The 22,311-nt window shown below is 41.4% G+C and overlaps 1 protein-coding gene across 3 annotated transcripts in view; it reads right to left on the reverse strand.

The window, feature by feature from the left end:
- LOC137546286 (merlin-like) overlaps positions 1 to 22,311 on the reverse strand; it is a 97,075-nt gene that overhangs the window by 18,674 nt on the left and 56,090 nt on the right. For all 3 annotated transcript variants that reach the window (XM_068268566.1, XM_068268567.1, XM_068268568.1), the window contains 11 exons: positions 20,903 to 20,986; positions 16,737 to 16,805; positions 16,551 to 16,633; positions 14,056 to 14,131; positions 11,410 to 11,547; positions 9,566 to 9,640; positions 7,260 to 7,373; positions 5,660 to 5,782; positions 3,560 to 3,777; positions 1,779 to 1,881; positions 659 to 774 (listed from right to left, as the gene is read on the reverse strand). In XM_068268566.1, coding sequence (XP_068124667.1) covers positions 659 to 774; positions 1,779 to 1,881; positions 3,560 to 3,777; positions 5,660 to 5,782; positions 7,260 to 7,373; positions 9,566 to 9,640; positions 11,410 to 11,547; positions 14,056 to 14,131; positions 16,551 to 16,633; positions 16,737 to 16,805; positions 20,903 to 20,986 — 1,199 coding nt within the window. The remainder of the gene's footprint in view (positions 1 to 658; positions 775 to 1,778; positions 1,882 to 3,559; positions 3,778 to 5,659; positions 5,783 to 7,259; positions 7,374 to 9,565; positions 9,641 to 11,409; positions 11,548 to 14,055; positions 14,132 to 16,550; positions 16,634 to 16,736; positions 16,806 to 20,902; positions 20,987 to 22,311) is intronic.

Raw genomic sequence — 22,311 nt, forward strand, 5'->3', positions numbered from 1 at the left:
CTCCCGTGGCCGAGAGCGTTCTGCAGAGGTGCAGTACTTCTGCTACAGAGGGGACCCCAGGACACTGGCAGAGAGTGGAGCTGCGGCGAGGGACCAATAGGCTTCTAGAGGCTGGAGGAAGCCCCAGGTAAATAAATATGATTTTTCTTTTATTTGGCTCATGCATCATTTAACATCCTGTTAACTGGCAAAACACACATCCTAGCAAAGATTACAAATCCCACACTTGTGACATGCAAACACTGATTCATCAAAAACAAAAATGCATACAACATACAAGAAAACACAAAGCATCCCCTAAGCACCACTAATTGATAAAAACAGACAGCTGTTTATTACGCGTTCATTTGAAAAGGGTGCCGGATGTAGCAGATAAATGTGATTTCGGTTAAAAAAGGGCGCCGGATATTGCAGAGAAAGTTGATTTTGATTATAAAAGGGCACCAGATATAACCAAGAACTGTGATTATGAGAATAGTGAAAGACTCCGGATAAGCTCCTTTTCTACCGCTTAAAGCCATATACCGTGGCAAATAACTTTGAAGTCTAGGGCGGTGCCCTTTTTACACAGACGGTTCTGCCTCCCTTTTCAACTGATACCATTTGTTACAGTTATCAGCTAAGTTTATTGGAGATAGATAGACAAATGGATGCATACCTTTCTTTTTCAATCTCAAGTGATAATCTTTTATATTCCGTGTCTACACTTTGCCATAACATTTTATTATCACATACTCCTTCTGAAGCATCTTGTGAGAGGGTTTTTGTTGGCATCTAAATTACAAACGCAGAATTAAAATCAGGTAAACTTTACTGTCGTGAAAATTACTTGAAATATGACCCTGAACAAGAATGCAGTATACAGCATTTATACTATTCCATTATTGATCTCGCCCCCATTCTAAGATACCAGAATGACAGCATACAGTGTGTGCGAGGAGTACATTTCATAAATGTGCCAGTTAAAAAGGGTGCAGCAAATAGCCAATAGTAGAATATTGGTTACACTACCAACATTCTATGACTTCATTACCTACTATGACTTAACCCTACTCTCACACAGAACCCTCCCTTTACCTGATGGTGCCTAACCCTAAGACCCCCTGGTAGTACCTAACCTTAACCCCCCTGGAGGAGCTTAACCTTAAACTCCCACCTTGTGGTGCCTAACCTTAGCCCAGGGAATGCTATGGTGGGGAGGGGGGGGCGGGGCTGCCAGACGACCTGGCGTCAGGACAGCCTGCCCAGCAGAAAGCCAGACCAGCCTGCAAAGAAGCCAGGTTACTCTGCCTAGTTATGTTTAAGTGACACTGCCTATTTTTTTTTTTATTAATGCAAAGGGGAGCACATTCTGGTGCATGACCACACCCATTTTTAAGATGGAGTGCCCAAAAGTGCTTAGGATCCTAGCAATGCCCGACATGTACCCATTTTAAAGATATCTCAAACTACACATTAACTATGTATGTATTTGTATCTCTACTATTGTATGTCATGACTGTACAGTGTCTTGAATTTCTCATGTATATTTGTTCCCCAATATTTGTTTTGTACTATGTACAGCACTATGGAAGATTTTGGCGCTATATAAATAAAAAATAATAATAATATGATGGACATAGGATAGGACTATAGTAGGAATTAGATTGTGAGCGCCAGTGTGGAACAATTAATGCCAAGACTATATACTTTGTAAAGTAATGTGAAAGATGCCAGCACTGTATACATACTAAATAAATAATCTTACATAGTGCAAGAACATGACAATTTCTACTCACAGCTTGACAAAAAGTGCTCAGGTCTATCAGCCTCTGCTTTGCCAGACGTTCAGCATTCCTGGCTTCGTGCAAGTCCTGCTCCAATAGCTTGGCTTCTTTAGCTCTGTAAAACAATAGTCAAGTCTTTTGTATATATAAGAAATATGGTGAATCACATGTCCCAACCAGGACTCACCAACACATACTCACAAAATGCATTGCTTTAGCACATATGTGCATATGCAATGCTAGGCTAATGCTGGGCATACACGGGTGGATACTTCTTATCAATCGAGCCGCTGATGGCTCGATTGATAATTTCCATCTGGTAATGAGCTCGATTCCGCGATCGATACCGGCGGGCAGAACAATAGAAAAAACGAAGCGCTGATTAGGAAGCGCCCGCGGGGACGAGCGGGAATCGATCCGCGCGGAGGAGCGGGGACGCGCCGGCATCGAGCCGCTGGCTCGATACCGCCACACAAACGAGCTGTGTATGCCCAGCATAAAGGTGGCCATGCACCATACAATTTTTTATGTTTCTTTTCAATTCAAGAATTACAATCAATGTTTTCGATTTAATTACATTTCCAAAACTGATCAATATATCACAAACATTTGTTCAATGTTCCCCCAATTATGATAATAATCATTGAAAAAACTCAGAAAAAAATGCTTAGACCTATACATCAAAAAAATGACAATGTATTCTACCACATTCAATTCTCATAAAAATTGACCGGAAACATCCACCACTCCAATCCTTTACCAAAAAACAAAACAGGAAATTCAACCAGATTTCTCGAAACGAATAAATAAAAACAAAAAAAAATTCAATTTCTCAGTAACACCCTTTGTTCTTATTGAAATGCCATAAAATTGAATCATTTTATTGCATCGCGTGTGTGGCCACACACAATACAATAAAATGATCAGATTTTACGGCAATTAGGTAGATAAAAATGATAAGTTGTACTGAAAAATCAATCGGATTTCCTGTGGGGTTTTTTTTTTTTTTGGGGGGGGGGGGGGTTCAATCTGATTTCCTGTTTTTTGGGGGGATATAAGTTGATTGGGAGTGGTGGATTTGTCTGATCAATTTTTATGAAAATAGATGGGTAGATTGTCAGTTTATTAATACAAGCACATTTTTTTGAGTTTTAAATCCATTTCTTCATAAGTAGGGAAAAATTGAGCACGTGTGTGGTACATTGGACAGATTGGTCAATAGTTGGAATGAATAAAAAAATTGATTGTAATTCTTAAATTGAAAACAAATTTAAAATTGGTGTGTGCCCACCTTTAGGGGCCTTTCACACTGGCATTGTACGGCATTTTACTGCAGCCTAACACTAGACAATGAAAGTCTATGGGGCACATCGCACTACTTGCAACGCGGCTGAAGGAGCTAATCTAACACCTATGTTGCTGTGCGAACTCTGCGTTGACGTGCGGCGGACTGGAAGTCATGTAGGCCTATGGCAACGCGCGTGATTTAAAATGACCGCCACAAGTTTTACGCATATGGCATACGCTGAAGCGTATTTTGACAATTCATTCTGCACACGTCATTGATTTGGCCATAGGAAGTGAGCGCTAGAGCACCTCACTTCCTGCTTGGCCTGCTGCCAGACAGGGATTACCATCTATTAATGCAGTAATCCCAGAAGGCCTGTTTTTGGCGGTGCTGCTCCCGGGCTGCACCGCTACCGCAAATCCACAGTCTGAAAGGGGCCTTAGACTGACTAACTGGGAGTTTGATAATTGAGGGATGATGGTTAAGAAGAAAACTTGTATCTCACCTTCTTTCAGACTCGTTCAGTATTTTCATGGTAATGAGATCCGAGTCTCGCATCTTTTTCTCCATCATGCACATCTCATCCTTGCTCTTAAGAACAGTCAGCTCTAGGCGCTGTAGCTCCTGCCTGGCCTCCTCTGCATCCCGAGATATGAGCTTTGCTTCTTCCTGTGCTAACTGGACCTTTTCTGCCAACAGCTTGGCTGCTTCATTAGACCGAATCTACAGATCATAAATTGGACAGTTCTGTAAGACGACAGTGTCATACCATTGTGCTCAAAGTCTACAATATATATATTTATCTTACAATCACAACCAAAGCAATCTGAATGATACATTTTCCCCTCAGATAGTTACAGTATATATCTATCTACTGTTATCTCTGTTTGGTCATAAATCACATGCATATGCCTTATACAGTTGCTTAAATGCTCAAGTTTCTGATTTTATTCTACATCCTGTAGTCATTTTAGTTGGACATGCTGGGTGAAGCAGCAAGGAACTGACAGTTCCATTGCTTTGTGCTGCATTGACTCTGCAGTCTGCATGGCCAGCTTAATTCACATTAAAAAGCTTTCCTTCGAGATGTACAAGCAAAGGAAGCAGCTGGAGGACATTTGAAGGACAAGTGTAGTGAGAAGAATATGGAGGCTGTCATATTTATTTCCTTTTAAACAATACCAGTTGCCTGGTAACCCTACTGATCTACAGTATTTGGCTGCAGTAGTGTCTCAATAACACCAGAATCAAGCATGCAGCTAAGTTTGTCAGATCTGAAAATAATGTCAGAAGAACCTGATCTGCATATGCTTGATCAGTGTCTATGGCTAAAAGTACTAGAGGCAGAGGATCAGCAGGGCTGCCAGGCAACTGGTATTGCTACCTAATTGGATGACCATTTTGAGTTTTTTGATTGACGCTGGCTACACACTAGTGCGCCTTTGATTTGTCAATCTCAAGTGCAATTGCAGATTCTCTGCCGCACATTTTGCCTTTTGCTCCCCATTCTTTTGTTTGCTCTATTTTGCATTACTGCCCAAATCCATTCAGGTTGTCACTACTGATTAGTACAATATTTACGTTTATTTTGCTTGAATTTGACTACATATTTGTGTACTCCTGCATACAGTATATTTGTTACAATTTGCGTACTGTATATGTACTTATTGCGCAATTTTCTCCTTTTACTACAATGTATTTTTTCAAGCTGTCCAGGTGTGTGTGCATTAACTCATGAATTTTTCTTGATTGAGGATAGCACAACGCTACTTCCTTCTTATGTAAACAAAACCATTATTGTTGGTTATCAGGGGTGCAAAACCACATTGCTAATTGATCATTGGACTTAGACAATGATAAGGACATCAGACTATGAGAACTGTTGAAAGACAGTTAAAGTGACCCAGAGACAAGCGCTGTAACATCCGTGCTTATGGGGCTGGAGGAAGCCCCGGGTAAGTAAAAATCTGTTACAGCCACCCCCCCTTCCCCCAAGTGTACACGTGTCCCTCCTCTGCCTGTGTGCAGTGTTGAAGTCCTATCTGTCCACCGGCATGAATCCTGACCTTCACTGGTGTCCAGCATCACCACGAGTGCCAGTACCACATGACATTGGTGCATGTAGTGACGTAGCTCGCTGGCAAGACAGGGAAACCTTCAACACGGTACATGAGCTTGGAGGAAGACAGGCACATATACACTTGGGTTGACACAGTCCAGGGATCTGTCGGTCATCATAATATCGAATGCCATTACTGCTGCGCACCCAATGGAGCCTTGGCAACCAAGATTTTCCATTATTTCCAATTGATCCTTTTTGACCAAGTTTAAGATCAATCTAGTGGCCATGTTGCGGTACCAATTCTGCTTTGATCCAATAATTTTAGATCAATTGTCCCTCAAAATCGAAAAATAATGTATGGGCAAACCTTAGTGTCGTAAATTGCTCAACGTACTCTCTAAAGCTGTGTGGAAAACATCAGTTGTTATAAGAAAGCATTATTGTAAAAAAAAGTCTCAATGTTCTTGATTGGATGTGTGCCATGCTATACAGTAATATGAAAACTCATCTCCTCATTGTCCTGAAGTAGATCTGACCACTCACCAGAGCTTCATTGGTATCCCTTGCTTCCTCTTCCAGCTCAAACAGTCTCCTCTCGAGCTCTTCCTTCTGTCTCTCTGCCTCTTCCCTGAGTTGTTTCTCCATCAACAGTTTCTGATGTTCCTTCTAATAAACTACAGTCTATTAATTTTACAATATTTACAACTGCAGCTGTACTTCAGAAATATATGTTAAATCACTGATCTGGGAACTGCTGGCAATTCAAGGGCTGCCAATTAGGCTACTAGCCAAACACAGGTTAATAATGCTAATTTATATAAATTACTTTTTGATGGATTAGTTAATGATCAGAATAGGCTTATATTGGCCAAGCAAGTATAACAATTAATTTGACTTGGCAATTGTCCAATGAGCACAGACAATTAAGAAGACAATGTGTAGTTGCCTCAATGTAATGTTCTTTCCAAACTGCATTTGCATTAAACAATTTGCCAAGTCCTTACCACCTCAGAATAGCTGCTATGCATGGGCAGCAGGGTGGCATAGTGGGCAGCACTCTCGCCTTGCAGTGCTGGGTACACAGTTCCCAGGAGTGCTGCACAGAGTTTGTATGATCTCCCCATGTCTGTGTGGGCTTCCACCAGGCACTCCTGGTTTCCTCCCACATCCCAAAAACACACAGATAATATAATCTGCAGAGTGCTGTGGAAGATGTCAGCACTATAAATACTAAATAAAATAATAATAATAATTATATCTGAAAAAGCGCTTGTGCAATGATTCCCTATGAGAGTGTTCACATCTGAGCGGTTCGATTCCGATCCGCCCACCAAAGCGCTGCCTGTACCATTTTTGGGGCAATTTGCCTCAATGGAAGGTATAGGGAAATTGGAAAATGCTTGAAAAAGCGCTTTGTATAGCGAATTCCCCAGCACTTTTAAGAATAAATACATTGCATTTATTATTTTCCGGGTCAGAGTTCACCTCATGACTTGCGTCAGGAAGTGAAAAAACATATCGCTCTGCAAAAGCGCTTATAAAAGCGATTTACAAAAAATGATAGCACGCAGGTAGGCGCTACAAAAATCACTCACAAAATCGCAAAATGCTGGCCTCAGTGATTGCAATTTTAGATGTGAACAAAGCCTTTCTGTTGCTGAGGTGTCTAGGCTGTATTGTATCCACCACTGCCACCATCAACCTCCACAAGTTAGATTTAAGATGCATGAATAGAGTGCATTCTTTTTCATTTTTTTGTACAGCATCAATCATTTCATAAGGGCCCCTAATGGTCAGACTGGCTAAGAAGATTCTCAGGTGAGTTTGTGCACATAGACATAACTGGGGGAGCAGGCCCTGCGGCCTTAGGGGAATCCAGGGCTATGGGGACCCCCTAAATCCGTACTCTCCCTTTTTCCAATGCAGTGGCCACCCCTCCACATCAGGTGTTGTTATGGCTGTACTTGTTTTGTAAGGGTTATGTTGATCACACTATGATTCCTGGCAGCTGGGTCTTCTAGCCATGGAGGTCACCACGGAGGATGGAAGTGTGAACCTTTTTGCTGGAGTTTGTAGTTGCACCCTTGTTTGTGCAGTTTCCATTCATAAGTTATAATTCAAGAATTCCACTCCGGAGCAATACCTTTCTCCTTGTTTTTTCTTCTTTGGCTTGAGTTTTCATCTCTTGGATCTCAACGGAATCTACTTTTCTTCTTGTCAAGAATAAGTTATGATTTTCTATGCAGAGGTGTAAAATCTGTATTTTAGCAACCATAAGAAAAATAAATCACATGTTTATCAACATTCTCATAGACGTAAAACAGAAATCTAGACAATTTCTTCAAATATCTATAGTATATTGGTGGTGGCTAGATAGTGTACTGGTTAAGGGCTCTGCCTTTCACATGGGAGACCAGGGTTCAAATCCTGGCTAGGTCAAGTACCTATTCAGTAAGGAGTTCAAGGCAAGACTCCCTAACACTGCAGGGTGGCCTCTTGAGCGCATCCCAGTGGCTGCAGCTCTTGAGCGCTTTGAGTCTGACAGGAGAAAAGCGCTATACAAATGTTTGGATTATTATTATATTGGTAAGCTAGTGGTTCCTCACCCACCTGTCTTGGCCTGAAATTGCTGGCCTAATGTTGCATTGCTGACCAACAATTTGCTGAGTTGATGCTGGTCTGATACTAGCTGCAGTTTTTGGCCTACGCTGGCATTAATTGGCTAGTTTTAGTACCTTGTGTGAATTCAGATATGTCTGCAGTCTCTGAGCAAGAGTAGCAGAAGGGGGGGGGGGGGGCACATATCCCCTGTGCTACACTGCCTTATGAATGTGTCCTGCACCCAGCTTGGGAGAAGCAAAAGTTTAAAAAGCATTTATACACAATTATGAAGTACAGCTGAGCATTATGCGTGCGTCAAGGGTTACTTGAGACTAGGAGGAACTTTTCCAACACAGTCATTAATCAAAGTGTGCATGCTTTAATAATGTTGAGAAGCACTAATCTACAGTACTCCTGCTTTTGTTGCATCTCTACAATGGAAATGAGCTTATTGCAAGCAGGGGGCAACAAGATCAGAGCGCTGCTGGCTAAATGGGCTTGTACAGTACATATTGGATGTGATCCAAACCCTTTTCACAGTATATTATTTTTTTTTTAGCTGTGGAGTGTAGCTTTTAAGTTTTTGGTAATATTTACAAAGCAAGAATAATCACTCAGTTACACCCAGGCCTTAAGCGCACAAGGAATTGGGACTGAGGCCAAGAAGGTGAGATTACCACCAGAACCACACTAAGTAGACTTAGACAGGAAGTCAAACACAGTCTGGGTCAACAACAGGTATTCAGAGGCGTAGTACAAATCGATATGCAAAAGCTAATCCAATAATTGTCCAGGGGTCATACACGGGATATCAGAAATGTTGCAGTACCAAAGTTCAAGGCAAGAGAAAGGTCAGGTTTAAATCCAATGCCAGTCCAGGCAGCAATCCACAAGAAAGGTCAAGCAAGGCCGTACACAAGAAATCCACAATAAATCAAACCCAGCAGAGTAACCCAAAGGCAAATTAATGCTATCACAGGCAAGGGAGCTCTGGAAGAGGCAGTCCTTAAATAGTCACCACCATTACACCTAAACCCGCCCAATCGAGCCAGAACTACACCACCCAACAGCCTCTGCTGCTAAACTAGAGAGTGACCTACTGGTCACTCTGTCACTTTAATTTAATGCTTGTCAGTCAACACCAGTGCCGTAAGGTATAACATCGGCAGGTGGCTGCATGCACCCACCTTATGACACTAAGGGAGCCGCTGTGGGAATCAGAAGAGGCAGGCTGCGCTATCTAGCTTCCCGGAAGCTCTAGAGGCCCCGCTGGAGCCTGAGGCTGGGTTCACATATGACATAGCGCGCAAAAGTAGCATTTTAGGGTGATGCGTCTGCGATTTTCTTTTCCGTTTTGATTGCGTTTTTGGTGTGTTTTGATGCATTTGCAGTTCGGTAATGTAAAACGCATATGCGCTTTGTATGGGTTTTTTTCATAAATTTATGCAAATCACTTGGAAGACAACAGGAAGTGGAAACACATCAGAGATCTTTATTTTTTAATCAAAAACGCATTAAAAAACGCATGCAAAACTCTATGCATATGTGTTACCATAGACTTTCATAATGTGCGTTTTGGCAGCCATCCTGCACAATATGCAATACTACCAGCGTTTGTGAAACGCATACTGTAAAAAGTGCAATGCAAGTGGTTTTTCTGTGTCCCATAGACTAACATTGCTGCATAAAACTCAGCGTTTTATGCTACGCTAGCGTCTGCTATGTGTGCACCCAGCCTTAGTCAGGTGAGATCATGACAGGTATAGATATTATGCAGCTTCAGAGGAGAACACAAAAATACTTGATACTTAAAAACACATACAGAGTTCAGGTACACATTAAACTTACCAATTTATTCACTTTGTGCTCTTTGGAATAAAACTTGAAAGCTTCTGTTTTTTTATCAATGGGTGTAAGTTTTAACTGTAATGAAAAATGCCTATCATTATTTAATTCTATCCAATGTTGTGGAAAGTAATATGCAATGTTTATTATTACTGTATTGTCTAGCACCAGCGTCCTCCCTGGCACTGTACAAAGTAAGAAATAAACTTGGGTGCATAATAAATCGGTAGTATGCAATATAAATGTGTCAGTGACTAATACAATGTCTAACAAAACATAGAAATTACAAGAAACAGCTGGATAGAAAACCTTGCACTTGGGAGCTTACAATCTAAAGGAATAAAAATAAAGAAGGAATAAGCAAGGGAGTAAGCTGTATAGCTAGGGGCGCTAAGTTTCTGTGTCAAATTCTGCTATGAGCAGAGCTTGGTCTGTGGCTCTGTCACAGACCTGAATGGAGAAACAAAGGTTTGACAAGGTGCAAATAAGGTTTTATTGCAAATCAATGTAATGCAAGCATGAATACAAACGTGAAAGCAAATAAAATGCAACCACATGCACAGTACACAATATATACAGATAACCCAGGTATTCAGTGACACAATATATAACACCCTGGCCTGACTAATTTATCTACGTAACCACAATATATACAGAGGATATAATGCATACAAACATAAACAACATGCAAATATATACAATCACACACAGTACCATAGGATCAGGCAATAACAGAATAAACAGGAGAGCAGGGTCAGTAGCAGGTAATCAGATAAAGAAGAGTACCAAAGATTAGGAAAAAGCAGCAAGGTCTCAGACAGAATATACAGGATTCAGCAACAGGGAGGCAAATACAAGGTTCAGGACAAGGAAGCAGCTACCAGGAAGTCCAGAGACTTAGGCCTGGAAGCACAAAGTTCTGGCACTGGCTGAAGCAGGAGGCAGTCCTAAGGGCCCTTTTCCACTAGCAATCGCTAGCGTTCACGCTGAACGCTAGCGATTGCTGAATCGCAATTAGCGGCGATTCCCCGACGTTCGCGGCCGCGATTTTGCTATGCTATGCACTGCATAGCAAAATCGCGGCAAAAGTCGCTCCGCGGCGCGATCGCGATCAAGTAAAAAACGAATCGCGGTAGTGGAAATTACCTACCGCGATTCCTATGTTAAAAAGCAAACCGTAGCGATTGTAAAATCGCTAGCGGTTTGCGTTTTTGCGATTCAGCCAGCGCAAACGCGCTGGTGGAAAAGGGCCCTTAAACAGTCCATGTGATTAACAGAATGCATCTGGTGAATTGCAGAAAATCAGGGCTGCTCAAAGTCCACAGAGCCCTCTGCTGGTGGCACAATGACAGTCCCGGCAGTCCATGCAAATACTGCTACCAGCAGGCAGGCTCAGAGGAATGAGCTGGGTAAGAATGTATGCCTGCTTTAAAAGGTGTGTTAGGGCTGGAACCCACTAGAGCGTTTTTTGAGCATTTAGGGATCATTTTCAATAGCTAGCGATTTCCCGAAACACTCTGCTAATGTAAATGGATGTGACAGATTCCACTAGAGTAATTGTGATTAGGCAAATCACAATAGCTGGACATGCAGCATTTTAGGAGCGTTTCCATTCTAATGTATTGTAGTATAGGAGCAGGAAAATCGCTCCCAAAATCGATTGCAAAGCGCTACCATAAATCGCTAGTGATTGCGATAGCACTTTACGCTTTGTAGTGGGTCGCAGGACTTAGTCAAGACAAAATTATAAACAGTGTCTATGGTGAAAATAAGAATACTGTAAGGCGAAGCTTAGATGATGTTATATCATAAATTATTCTCATTTTGTAAGGTAATCATCTACTCACTTTCTTGTCATCGTATGAAATGTTTCTGATGTCGCCCCATTTGAATGATTTCAGTGGTGATATTTTGTTGTCTTTACTGTAAATATGAATTCCCTTAGCATCCACTCCAAGCAGTATATCTGCATCATCCTTAGCTTGCTGAAAAAAGTAAACAGCAATTAGCTTAACATCCAATAGAAACCTCTAAATGGAGTGCTTTAAATTATTTTGGATTCTTTAGCAATTACTTTAAACACATATTGCCATGGTGTAAATTCATTTTGCAGCACTATCTATTACCTTTGGTGGGCATGGGGTAGGGCTGCCTTTGTACTAAGGAGGGCAATAAGGTTGGAGGAGACTGACTGAAACTAAGGAAGATACTGGACTGCCTAACACAGTGGGGAACACTGCGAGAGGGGGTAAATAGCCTGATGCAGTGGGGAACCAATGGGGAAAATTCGCAGACTATACTGAAGCAAGGGGTTAGATTGATATGCATGTAATTGGCATTAAAGGACACCTGAAGTGAAAGGGATATGGAGGCTGCCATATTTTTTTCCTTTTAAGCAATACCACTTGCTTGGCTGCCCCGCTGATCCTCTGTCTTCAATACTTTTAGCCCCTGAATAAGCATGCAGCAGATCAGATTTTTGTCAAATCTGACAAGATTACCGGTAGCTGCTTGCTTGTTTCTGGTGTGATTCAGACACCACTGAAGCCAAAGAGATCAGCAGGGCTTCCAGGCAACTGGTATTGTTTAAAAGGGAACACATATTGTAGCCTCCATATACGTCTTGCTTCAGGTCTCCTTTAAGTACATAGCCTTAGAATTTGCCTGTTGATAGTAATATCTGCATTCCATTAATGATGTCGGCCTGTCGTTCACATTATCTGCATGTAATTGCTGACTGCCTGCCATTGGTATTATCTGCATATGAATGGAATTTGCTTTTCATTTAACTTTCATCATCTCAGTGAATTTTTATTTATGTATTCATTTTCTTTGGACGATTGTGTGACACTGTGGAATGAGGTGCAACGATGTATTCATTTGGCCCAGTAATTGTAGGGATTGAGTAAGTGTGTTACATTAAAACAAATGTAGCCCTGCGTTATATAATTTTAAATTATACTCTTATTTAGCCACAACCAAAATTGCACATTCTACCTACATACTGTAGCCACATTCCCATTTTTATCTACAAATGATCAAAACCATATGACAAAAAAACAAGGTATACCACTTATGGTGCTTAGGGCTTGATTCACTAACCGGCGCTAAAGGTGCGTACACACATGCGACTATAGTCGTTTGTAACGATCGTTCCCCGATCTTTACCAACGACGATCGTTACAAAAAACGAACCAACGACTATTAAGGCAAACGACGAACGAGGCAAATCGCTACAAAACAAAGTTCTGTCTTGGCGGATTTTTACCACCGACGATCGTTAGCAAAAGTGGTACATCGTTGGAAACGATCGTTCGTACCAGGCTGGACATGCGCATTTCACTTTTTCTCCAAGGAACTTTACAATTTTATGCGCAGGCGCATTAAGTGCTTTTACGTGGTGTAACGTTCGTTCTAACGATGTGATCGTTACACACTTATTACAACTAACTTTACTTCGGTCGTTCTTTCGTCAATTAAAAGATCGTTCGTCGTTGACAACGAACGATCGTTGTCGCATGTGTGTACGTAGCATAAGTGTTAGCGCCAGTGTGAAAAGCCACTTAATGCCCGAAATGTAGCTTTGCGGACACTAACAGCAGCGCAAAGTTACATCGCGCACAGGACCACCCACATCGCGCGCAGTGCGGCTGGCCGGTAATAGTGCGCGGTGCGAAGATAATGTCGCACCCGCTGCCCTGTAAACGTTGCACCGGGTAGCCCCGAAGCGGCGCATTGATGCACTATTGATGCACCAATGCATTATCGTCGCACCGCGCACTATTACCCGCCAGCCGCACTGCGCGCGATGTGGGTGGTCCTGTGCGTGCTAACCACCTAACGCTGTGGTTTGCACACACAAACTGATAAAGCCTCCTAACCGGCTTAGCGCCGGTTAGTGAATCGAGGCCCTAATGTGAACCCCTAATGTGAAAATAAATGAATGAGATAAACAATTGGATCTGTCCCCCTACTCCTAAAAATGATCTGTTTGGACATCTCATGGTTTTATTTTATGTATAAATATTTACAAAGTAGATTTAATATTTTATTGACTCTGCTCAATTGCATTGTCTCAAGCATCCCGGAACGAAAATACACAATTGACTTTTTTATATTTCCTTTGCAGTCAGAAGCCCAGTTATCTGCTTAGGAAAGTGTTTTATAACTGTAATTTGTTATCAGTGAGGGATGATATAGCCCAACTGTCCCCCGATTAAAAAAATAAATACAGTTGCATAGCTTGGATATTAGCTCTTTCAGGCAGTCAAAAAAGAAAAGAAGCACAGCTTGTGTTTGTGTTCTTGCCACTGTATATACACATATCTATCTAAACACATCACATGTCAGCTCAGGTACACTTTAACCTTTCTAAGGTATAGAGTGTAGTAAATCAAAGTGTAACTTTCATACAGAATTAGTTTGCGACCACTTTCTAACTTTACAAAAGATGCGCAAGGTGGACTCTAAGTAGCGGGACACTCATTACTTACTGTTATAGGAAAGTAATTCACACCATACATGTCCAAGTCTTGAGCAATCTTTAAATAATTAATCTCCGCTTCATCCCTACAAAAATGTGAAGAGTATAGTAAACAGGTATAAAAAAGAGTATAGTTTTTTTTTGCTTCTTCTTATATTCCGAGTGGCAGTTAAAGAGGAACTCCAGTGAAAAAAAATGTAATAAAAAAAAGTGCTTCATTTTTACAATAATTATGTATAAATGATTTAGTCAGTGTTTGTCCATTGTAATATCTTTTAAATCCCTGATTTACATTCTGACATTTATTACATGGTGCCATTTTTACTGTTGGCAGGTGATGTAGCTGCTGCATGTTTTTTTTGGCAGTTAGAAACAGCTGTAAACAGCTATTTCCCACAATGCAGTAGTACTCAGAATTTCTTTGTGGGAGGGGTTTCACCACAATATCAGTCATACAGCGCCCCCTGATGGTCTGTTTGTGAAAAGGAATAGATTTCTCATGTAAAAGGGGGTATGAGCTACTTATTGGGATAATGTTCAATTCTTGGTCGGAGTTTCTCTTTAAAGAGGAACTCCAGTGAACATTTTACTGTTGGCAGGCAATGTAGCTGCTGCATGCTTTTGGCAGTTGGAAACAGCTGTAAACAGCTATTTCCCACAAAAGTTCGAACTTTTCTTGTGGGAGGGGTTACTTGTGGGAGGGGTTTCACCACAATATCAGTCATACAGCGCCCCCTGATGGTCTGTTTGTGAAAAGGAATAGATTTCTCGTGTAAAAGGGGATATCAGCTACTGCTTGGGATAAAGATCAATTTTTGGTCGTAGTTTCTCTTTAAGTGCTAGGTGATTGTGCAGAGTTAATTTTATGTGTGAGTAGAGAAGGGAATAAGTGTTTTGAATGCAGGTACAGAATTTTAATTTATTTTATTGGGGGGCAGGGAGGTGAGGCTAAGTTTGATAGAGCAATCACCCTCCCTCTTCATGACCATGTGGCCACATTGGGAGTGTTTAGACTGACTGGGACTAAGCAACCAGCAGTCAGTGGCTGAGGATGAGGGAGCTCCTGCAGAAGACATTTTTTTTTTTTTGCACTAACTACAGCTTTTTTTTTATTAAACCTTTTATGCATAACTAATTTACGATACCATTTATGCATGATGTATTTACAATAATATTCTATTAACTGCACTTGAACTGGGGGTTGTAGTATAGATTGGCAGTGCAGGGAAAAGTAGAGGGTAGATGCAGCAATGCTATAGCAGTAGAAAAGTTATGGCTTCTTTCACATGGACAGCTGCAGGTGGTGCATTCGCTGCCTGTCAGCTGCTTCCATTCACTGATTAAAAAACTCTCCATGTCACTCTCTGAGTCACTCTCTGAGTCTATGTACGATATGAGTAAACCAAGATTCTTATCACAATCCTTGCAAAAACCCTTGTAATTAAAGTATATGGATGACATTTATATTTGCACCTCCTTCTGATTGTATGTTCTAACATTGTCAGTGGTAATGTAGTGGTAATGATCACCTTCATATTTGTTTTGAATAGTGGCAATCATTAACAAACCATTATTTTCCCTGTCTCCTATGGCTCACCAGCTATGCTACTGCCTGTTTGGAGATCTATTTCCAACACCTGTTTTCATGACAACCAAAAAACTTTAGTATTTTCCTGACTTTCTATCCAGAATATCAGCTGTTGCCTGGAAAAGAGGGGAGAGAAATTTGGATGAGGTCATTTGGGCGCAGTGATCAGCAGCGCCTAATAGACGCCAAAGCAAATGATCAGTAATCAGGCACCCAATGCATATAGTAGCCGTCTGGCTACTACATACGGACTATTGACTGCAGCTGATGCGCTATTTGTAGATGATCAGCTACAAATAGCGTTCATTTGGGCACCGTTAGTAGTGTTATTTATAACAAGTAGGAGGTTAGTGTTAGGCACAAGGGGGGTAGTGTTAGTCACTAGGAAAGAAGGGTTCATGTGAGAATGAGGGGGACCGTCTGTCTAGTCTGTAGTGAAATATTGGTAATGTAAATTACCAATATATTTAATAGCGGCACCACCCAGCACTGGACGGAAACGGTGGTGGTGCTACACATACTCAGAGAAAGTACCTCAAAGTACAAACAATAGTAGAAACCTTAAAGACCTTCTTAACCTTCCCCACTCCATCTGTCTTCACTCCTTTAGAGTATCCTGTCACTATATATTCTTATTTATACCTGTCCGAAGCAAAGGCAGGGTCATTTTACTGGTGTTTCTTTAATATGCCACATAAAGTGTCAGGTATATGAATGCTACTGGAGTGCACTGACAGCATACAAAGCTTGAGCTCCCAGTATTCTTTAGTCAACCCCACAGTCTCCCTGTTTATATTTTACTTGCAGTTTTGGAAGTGCTCCATCCTGCTTCTCAAGCAGCTGAACAGAGGTTCCAAACAGGGAGACCTGCAACCTGCCAGTACCAGCAGTAAAGGTTTGCCTCTTATTAACATTACCTAGAAATTCCTCTGTGCCCTGCATGCCATGCTGTTATTTTCTCTTGCCACATTTCTGAAGTCATCTGATATTGCTGCAGAACCTACAGAAACAGACACTTGCATAGAAAATTAAGCTTTTACTTCTTTGTTGTTCTAAAGAAAGACACATCATTTCAATGCTAATGACAACCTAGTAATACTCACTCGATCTGGTAGCAGTTCATCTTGTGACAGGAATCCAGGCTTGTGTACGTTATGGTTATAGTCACCATACTGCAAGAAAAAGATGTTTAAAATGGCCTGAAACTCCGAATTTCTTCTTTGTTAAAAGATTACTTATAGCCTTAAAACTACTAACTCAAAAAAAAAATGTAGCAGAACATCATTCAAACAGTTAAACACAGCAGTTTGTTTTACAGTGGAAAATTCCTTCAGCTTATGATCCAATAGGAAGAGGTGATAACATTGTATTTTGTTTACATTTCTCTCTTGTTACATTCCTAGCTGAACTGAAAAGTTGAGGAATAAATCACTAGAAGATTTTAATATATAATAGAAGCAGATATTAATAAAATACAATGCCAGCTTTCAGAGCACATAAACTATACTTTGGGAACTCGTAATTTGTAAATGGACAATATTACTTGTGCACAAAAGCAAATATGATAACTGATTGGGTATTAAAAAGCAGGAAAACACATTTTCATTGAATGTGTATATCAGAGTTTTATCCCACTTTAATTACAGCACAATACTTTGATGCATGATTCCTTTAAATTAAAAAAAAAAAGTAAAAGTGACAATAAAGGTTAATGCTAACATTAAGGCTGGCAGTTGTCTGTGCAGAAAAGCATGTGTTGAAGGCCACTTTTATATGTTAACTAGCTGATGACCCGGCATTGCCCGGGTATGTAGTTGGCTGGTGTTAGCTCCTCCTACTTTCTCTAACCCTAACCCATAGAAATTAAAATCCAGTATGTGAACCCCAGTCACCCAATGACCAACTGTAGCAGGTTTGAGGCATCTGCTATTAACAGTGTAAAAATGGCAGCAATTTAAATATTCCCCTTGAAAGTCAACAGGCGAGTTTTGATTGGCTATTATAGGCTCCACCCACTTCCCTGAATACTAATCTCAGTCACCCAGTGACCATCTGGGCAAAGTTTGAGAACCCTGCGTTAACAATGTAAGAAGGCCTGCAGTTTATATTTTCCCAGTGAAGTTTGTATTTGGCTAACCCCACTTTTTTAACCTGGAAACACAGTCTTTCAGTGACCAAGTTTTTGAGCATTGGGGTCCTTGGCATCAATAATTTGTATTTTTCCAGTGAAATGAAACAAATCTGATTGGCTGTTTGTGGCTCTGCCCCCTTTTCTGAATTTGAACCCCAGTCACCCAATGACCAACTGTACCAGGTTTGAGGCTTGTGCCATTAACAGTGCAAGGATGGCAGAGGTGAAATCAACAGGTGAATTTTGATTGTTTTCTTTTTTTGGGGGGGGGGGGGGGCTCCACCAACTTAGCCTTAGCCACACACAATACAGTATAATAATATGGTAGGACATCATGCTGGGTACACATAATACAATTTCCCGTCCGACCGACTGACAACAGGATCGATCAGGAGCAGTTTGGATATAGATAATAATGACACCCAACATTGCTAATGAAGGGGAAAGGGAAGCATTCACACAGCTGGGCACAGGGCTGTGCTCATACCTGACTCTGTTCCCCAGAGCTGTTCCATGCTTTGTACACACGCTGCTGCTACAAAGTCAACTGTAGCAGGGAAAGAAAGGGGGCAGTGCTGTGAGCTGCAGGATGACTGCAGATATTCTGGTGACACTGCACCAGCCTATGTCTGGGGGGGGATTCTGGGCAACTGTAATCCCCCCCTGCGTTTGCCTATGATTAACAGTGAAGAAGGGCTGCAGTTTTTCCCCTGGGAAATCTGTTTTTGAGTCCACTCCACCTTTTTATAACCTTTTTGTAACCTTGACAGGACTGTGTGACCAGGTTTGTGAACTTTCGGGTTCCTGGCATTAAAATCATGTGAAAGGAAGCAGTTTATCCAGCAAAGAAATCTAATTGGCTGTTTGTGGCTCCGCCCCCTTTAGTGAATTTGAACCCCAGTCATTTAATGACCGACTGTATCAGGTTTGAGGCCTCTGCCATTAACAGTGTAACAACGGCAGCAGTTTCTTTATTCCCCTTGAAAATCAATAGGGGAATTTTGATTGGCTGTTGTAGGCTCCACCCACTTTTCTGAATATTAATTCCAGTCACTCAGTGACCAACTGTGTCAAGTTTGAGAACCCTGCCATTAACAGTGTAAGAATGGCTGCAATTTTCCCATGTAAAACGTTAGTTGTTTTTGGCTCTGCCCACTATTTCAAACCTTGACACAAAACTCAATGACAAAGTATATAGGCTTTGGGGTCCTTGGCTTCAATAAGTTGAATTTTCCCATTGAAATTGAACAAATCTGATTGGCTGTTTGTGGCCTGCGCCATTTTCAGAATTTCCCCAGTCTCCCAGTGACTGACTGTACCAGATTTGAGGCCTCTGTCATTAAGAATGTAAGAATGGCAGCAATGTAAATATTCCCCTTGAAAATCAACAGGTGAATTTTGATTGGCTGTTGTAGGCTCCACCCACTTTCCTCAATATTTTATCCCAGTCATCCAGTGACCAACTGTGTCAAGTTTGAGAACCCTGCCAAATACCAAATTGGCTGAAATCAACCTTATTGGCTGTTTGTGGCTCCACCCCCTTATTATTGGACCCCAGTCACCCAATGACTGACTGTATAAGGTTTGAGGCCTCTGCCATTATCAGTGTAAGAATGATAGCAATGTAAATATTCTCCTTGAAAATCAATAGGTGAATTTTGATTGGCTATTGTAGCCTTCAGCTTCACCCACATTTCTGAATATTAATCCCAGTCACCCAGTGGCCAACTGTGTCAAGTTTGGTAACCTTGCCATTAACAGTGTAAGAATGGTTGCAGTTTATATTTTCCCATGTAAAAAATCAAATTCTTGGCTCCCCCCACTTTTTGTAACCTGGACACACAGTCACTCAATGACCAAGTTTGTGAGCTTTGGGGTCCTTGGCATCAATAATTTGTATTTTCCCAGTGAAATGAAACAAATCTGACTGGCTGTTTGTGGCCCCACCCCTTTAATTGGCTATTCTAGGCTCCACCCACTTTCCTGAATCTTAATCTCATTCACCCAGTGACCAAGTGTACCAAGTTTGAAAACCCTGCGATTAACAGTGTAAGAATGGCTGCAGTTTACATTTTCCCATTTAATATGAATGGCTGAAATCTGATTGGCTGTTTTATGCTCTGCCCACTTTTCCTTTATTTGTAACCTCAGTCACAAAGTGACCAACTGTGCCAAGTGTGGGGACTCTGGCTTGATTACTGTGAGAATGGCAGCCTTTTACATTTTTTCCATTGACATGAATGGGTGAAATTTAATTTGCTGTTTGTAGCTCCGACCAGGTGTGCAGGGGGGCTGTGGGACCCCCAGAACATATCGTCTCAGGTAGTAAGGGATCTGTATACCAAGTTTCATTCAAATCAGTCAAGACGTTTTCGAGTGATCGCGGCACATACACACACGTGTGTGTGGTTTTTGCGTTTATAACCAACCGGTCAATCAGGGAGATTTAACACAATTATCGATTACCTGAAAGGCTGCTCTTGGGTTATCTTGTGTATCAAATCTTTAGCTCATACACACATGCGAGAAATGTCGCCCATAGGGGATAGAGAAACGATTCATTGGGCGACAATTCGCGGAACAAGGCTGTACAGATACAGCCCTAGCCTTGAGGCCAGTGATGTGCTCTGTTGTTATGTGGGGTAAGGGCATAGGGACGACCATCAGCAAACAACAGATCGGTTTTAATTAGTTGGCAGGGCTAGTAAAAAGCATTGCGAACAGTCATGCTTGGGCATTGAGGGTCTTTAAAATTCCAAGGGAATGGATCTTTAATGATGGCCGAGCAATATCGATCTGTGGCTGCTGTACACACATAATGATCGTCAGCTGAAATGATCGTTATTGGCCGTTTTAGACAACGGTTATCACGTGTGTGTGTGTGTGTGTAGCTTTACTGAAGCCAATAGACCAGCAAGACGACCAGGCATTCGCCAGTTTTCACATAAAGATTGCACCCTCAACATTCTCTCAATACTAGTTTACTTTAAATATTGCATTTTAAAAAATTACGTAATCAGTGCCCTTTTTTTCAATTCAGGTTTCTTAGTAATTTTCCCCGAACATTAAATTTCCTGATGTAGTAATTCAGAAATGAATACTTTGACCTTTTCCAGCATATCAACTCATTTAACTCACCTTGGCTTGTACAGCATAAGATGCCAAAAGTACAGATGCCTCTGGAGAACAAATTATTTCTTCATTAAGAATCTGCTTTTTAACCTGAAAAAGGAAGAAAAATAAATTAAGTCTCAAGAACTGCTATTTGAGACAAAAAGACTTACTTGTCATAAAGGAGATCTAACTCTATGTACTTTTACTTAAAGTGATACTAAATCAGGAGGTAATTCACCCCACCAGTGAATCCAGAGAATGGGATGCAAATACAAGTTTTGTTGGCTAACTGCATTTTTATTTATTTATTTTTATTGCTGGGGGTGAAATTTATCAGCAAAAAAAAAAGAATTCTCTATAGAGTCACCGGTATGCTAAGATAACTGGTGAGTCCTTATCCCCTGGCTTATGCATTCACCCGGCTGTTGTGACTTTCATCTAAAGTCTTGTACACACGTCCAACAAAGCTGCCTAATTATCGTCTGATTTTGGTTTGTTGGACAACAATCAGATATGTGTACGCTTGACAAGCGACTGATGGTTTGCCCGATCCATCTGGCGGATCAACTTACACGACTGTTGGGCTGATATCGTGCAGTTGTCCACGTGTATATAAAGTAGCTTGAATGACTTGCTTATTTTGAATGCGGCCATATAGTGAAGTCCATCATTTTGCTTGCGCGCACAGTATGCAAGACAATTGGTTGTCTAGTTGGTTGGTTTGAGGAAAATACAAGCCATGTAAATGGTTTTCCATTGTGTTGTTCATGTCATGGTGTTGGATGTGCCCTTTGTTGGACAAGTGCTCAACACGAGGCATCCACCTAGGTGTGTTCAGGGCCAATACAGGAGCTGAAATATTATTAATCTGTGCTGGCATGATGCTGCTTGCTAGTGAAGTCATCCAATGCTAGATTACAGTTCAGCTGAGTACGCTGGAACAAAGCCCAAACTAAGCTCCATGCAAAGTCACACCTTTCATCAATCAAATCAACAAAATGTAACATAAACTATGTAGTAAATACCTAATTAAAGAGGTAGGAAGATTGTTGGAGATGAGATTGCCCATTTCCATGTGAAGTGCTAAATGCTGGGCTTCTGTTTTGATATTCTGTATTTAGGGCCTACTCACACGTGGATCTGTGGCCAACTCTATGGCTAAGCCATTTCCCAATCAATAAACAATCAGACAGAGATACTAAACTAAGCCCTGAAGAAGGTAGGCGTGTCTACCGAAACATGTCGGCTTATTGGCTGTAAAGAGGTGACGTCACCCGAACACCCGGTAGAGTACGCCGGAGTGTTTCGCCGATTTGAAATTGGGTCAGCAACACGAGGAGCGGCGTGGACTGTGAGACTAGGTGAACCTTCGGCCGAGGCCCACCACTCACCGCCGTCTGATAAGAACGGAGCCCCGACATCTGTGGCAAGTA

This window comes from Hyperolius riggenbachi, chromosome 2 (assembly GCF_040937935.1).
Source record: "Hyperolius riggenbachi isolate aHypRig1 chromosome 2, aHypRig1.pri, whole genome shotgun sequence".
Classification (NCBI taxonomy): domain Eukaryota; kingdom Metazoa; phylum Chordata; class Amphibia; order Anura; family Hyperoliidae; genus Hyperolius; species Hyperolius riggenbachi.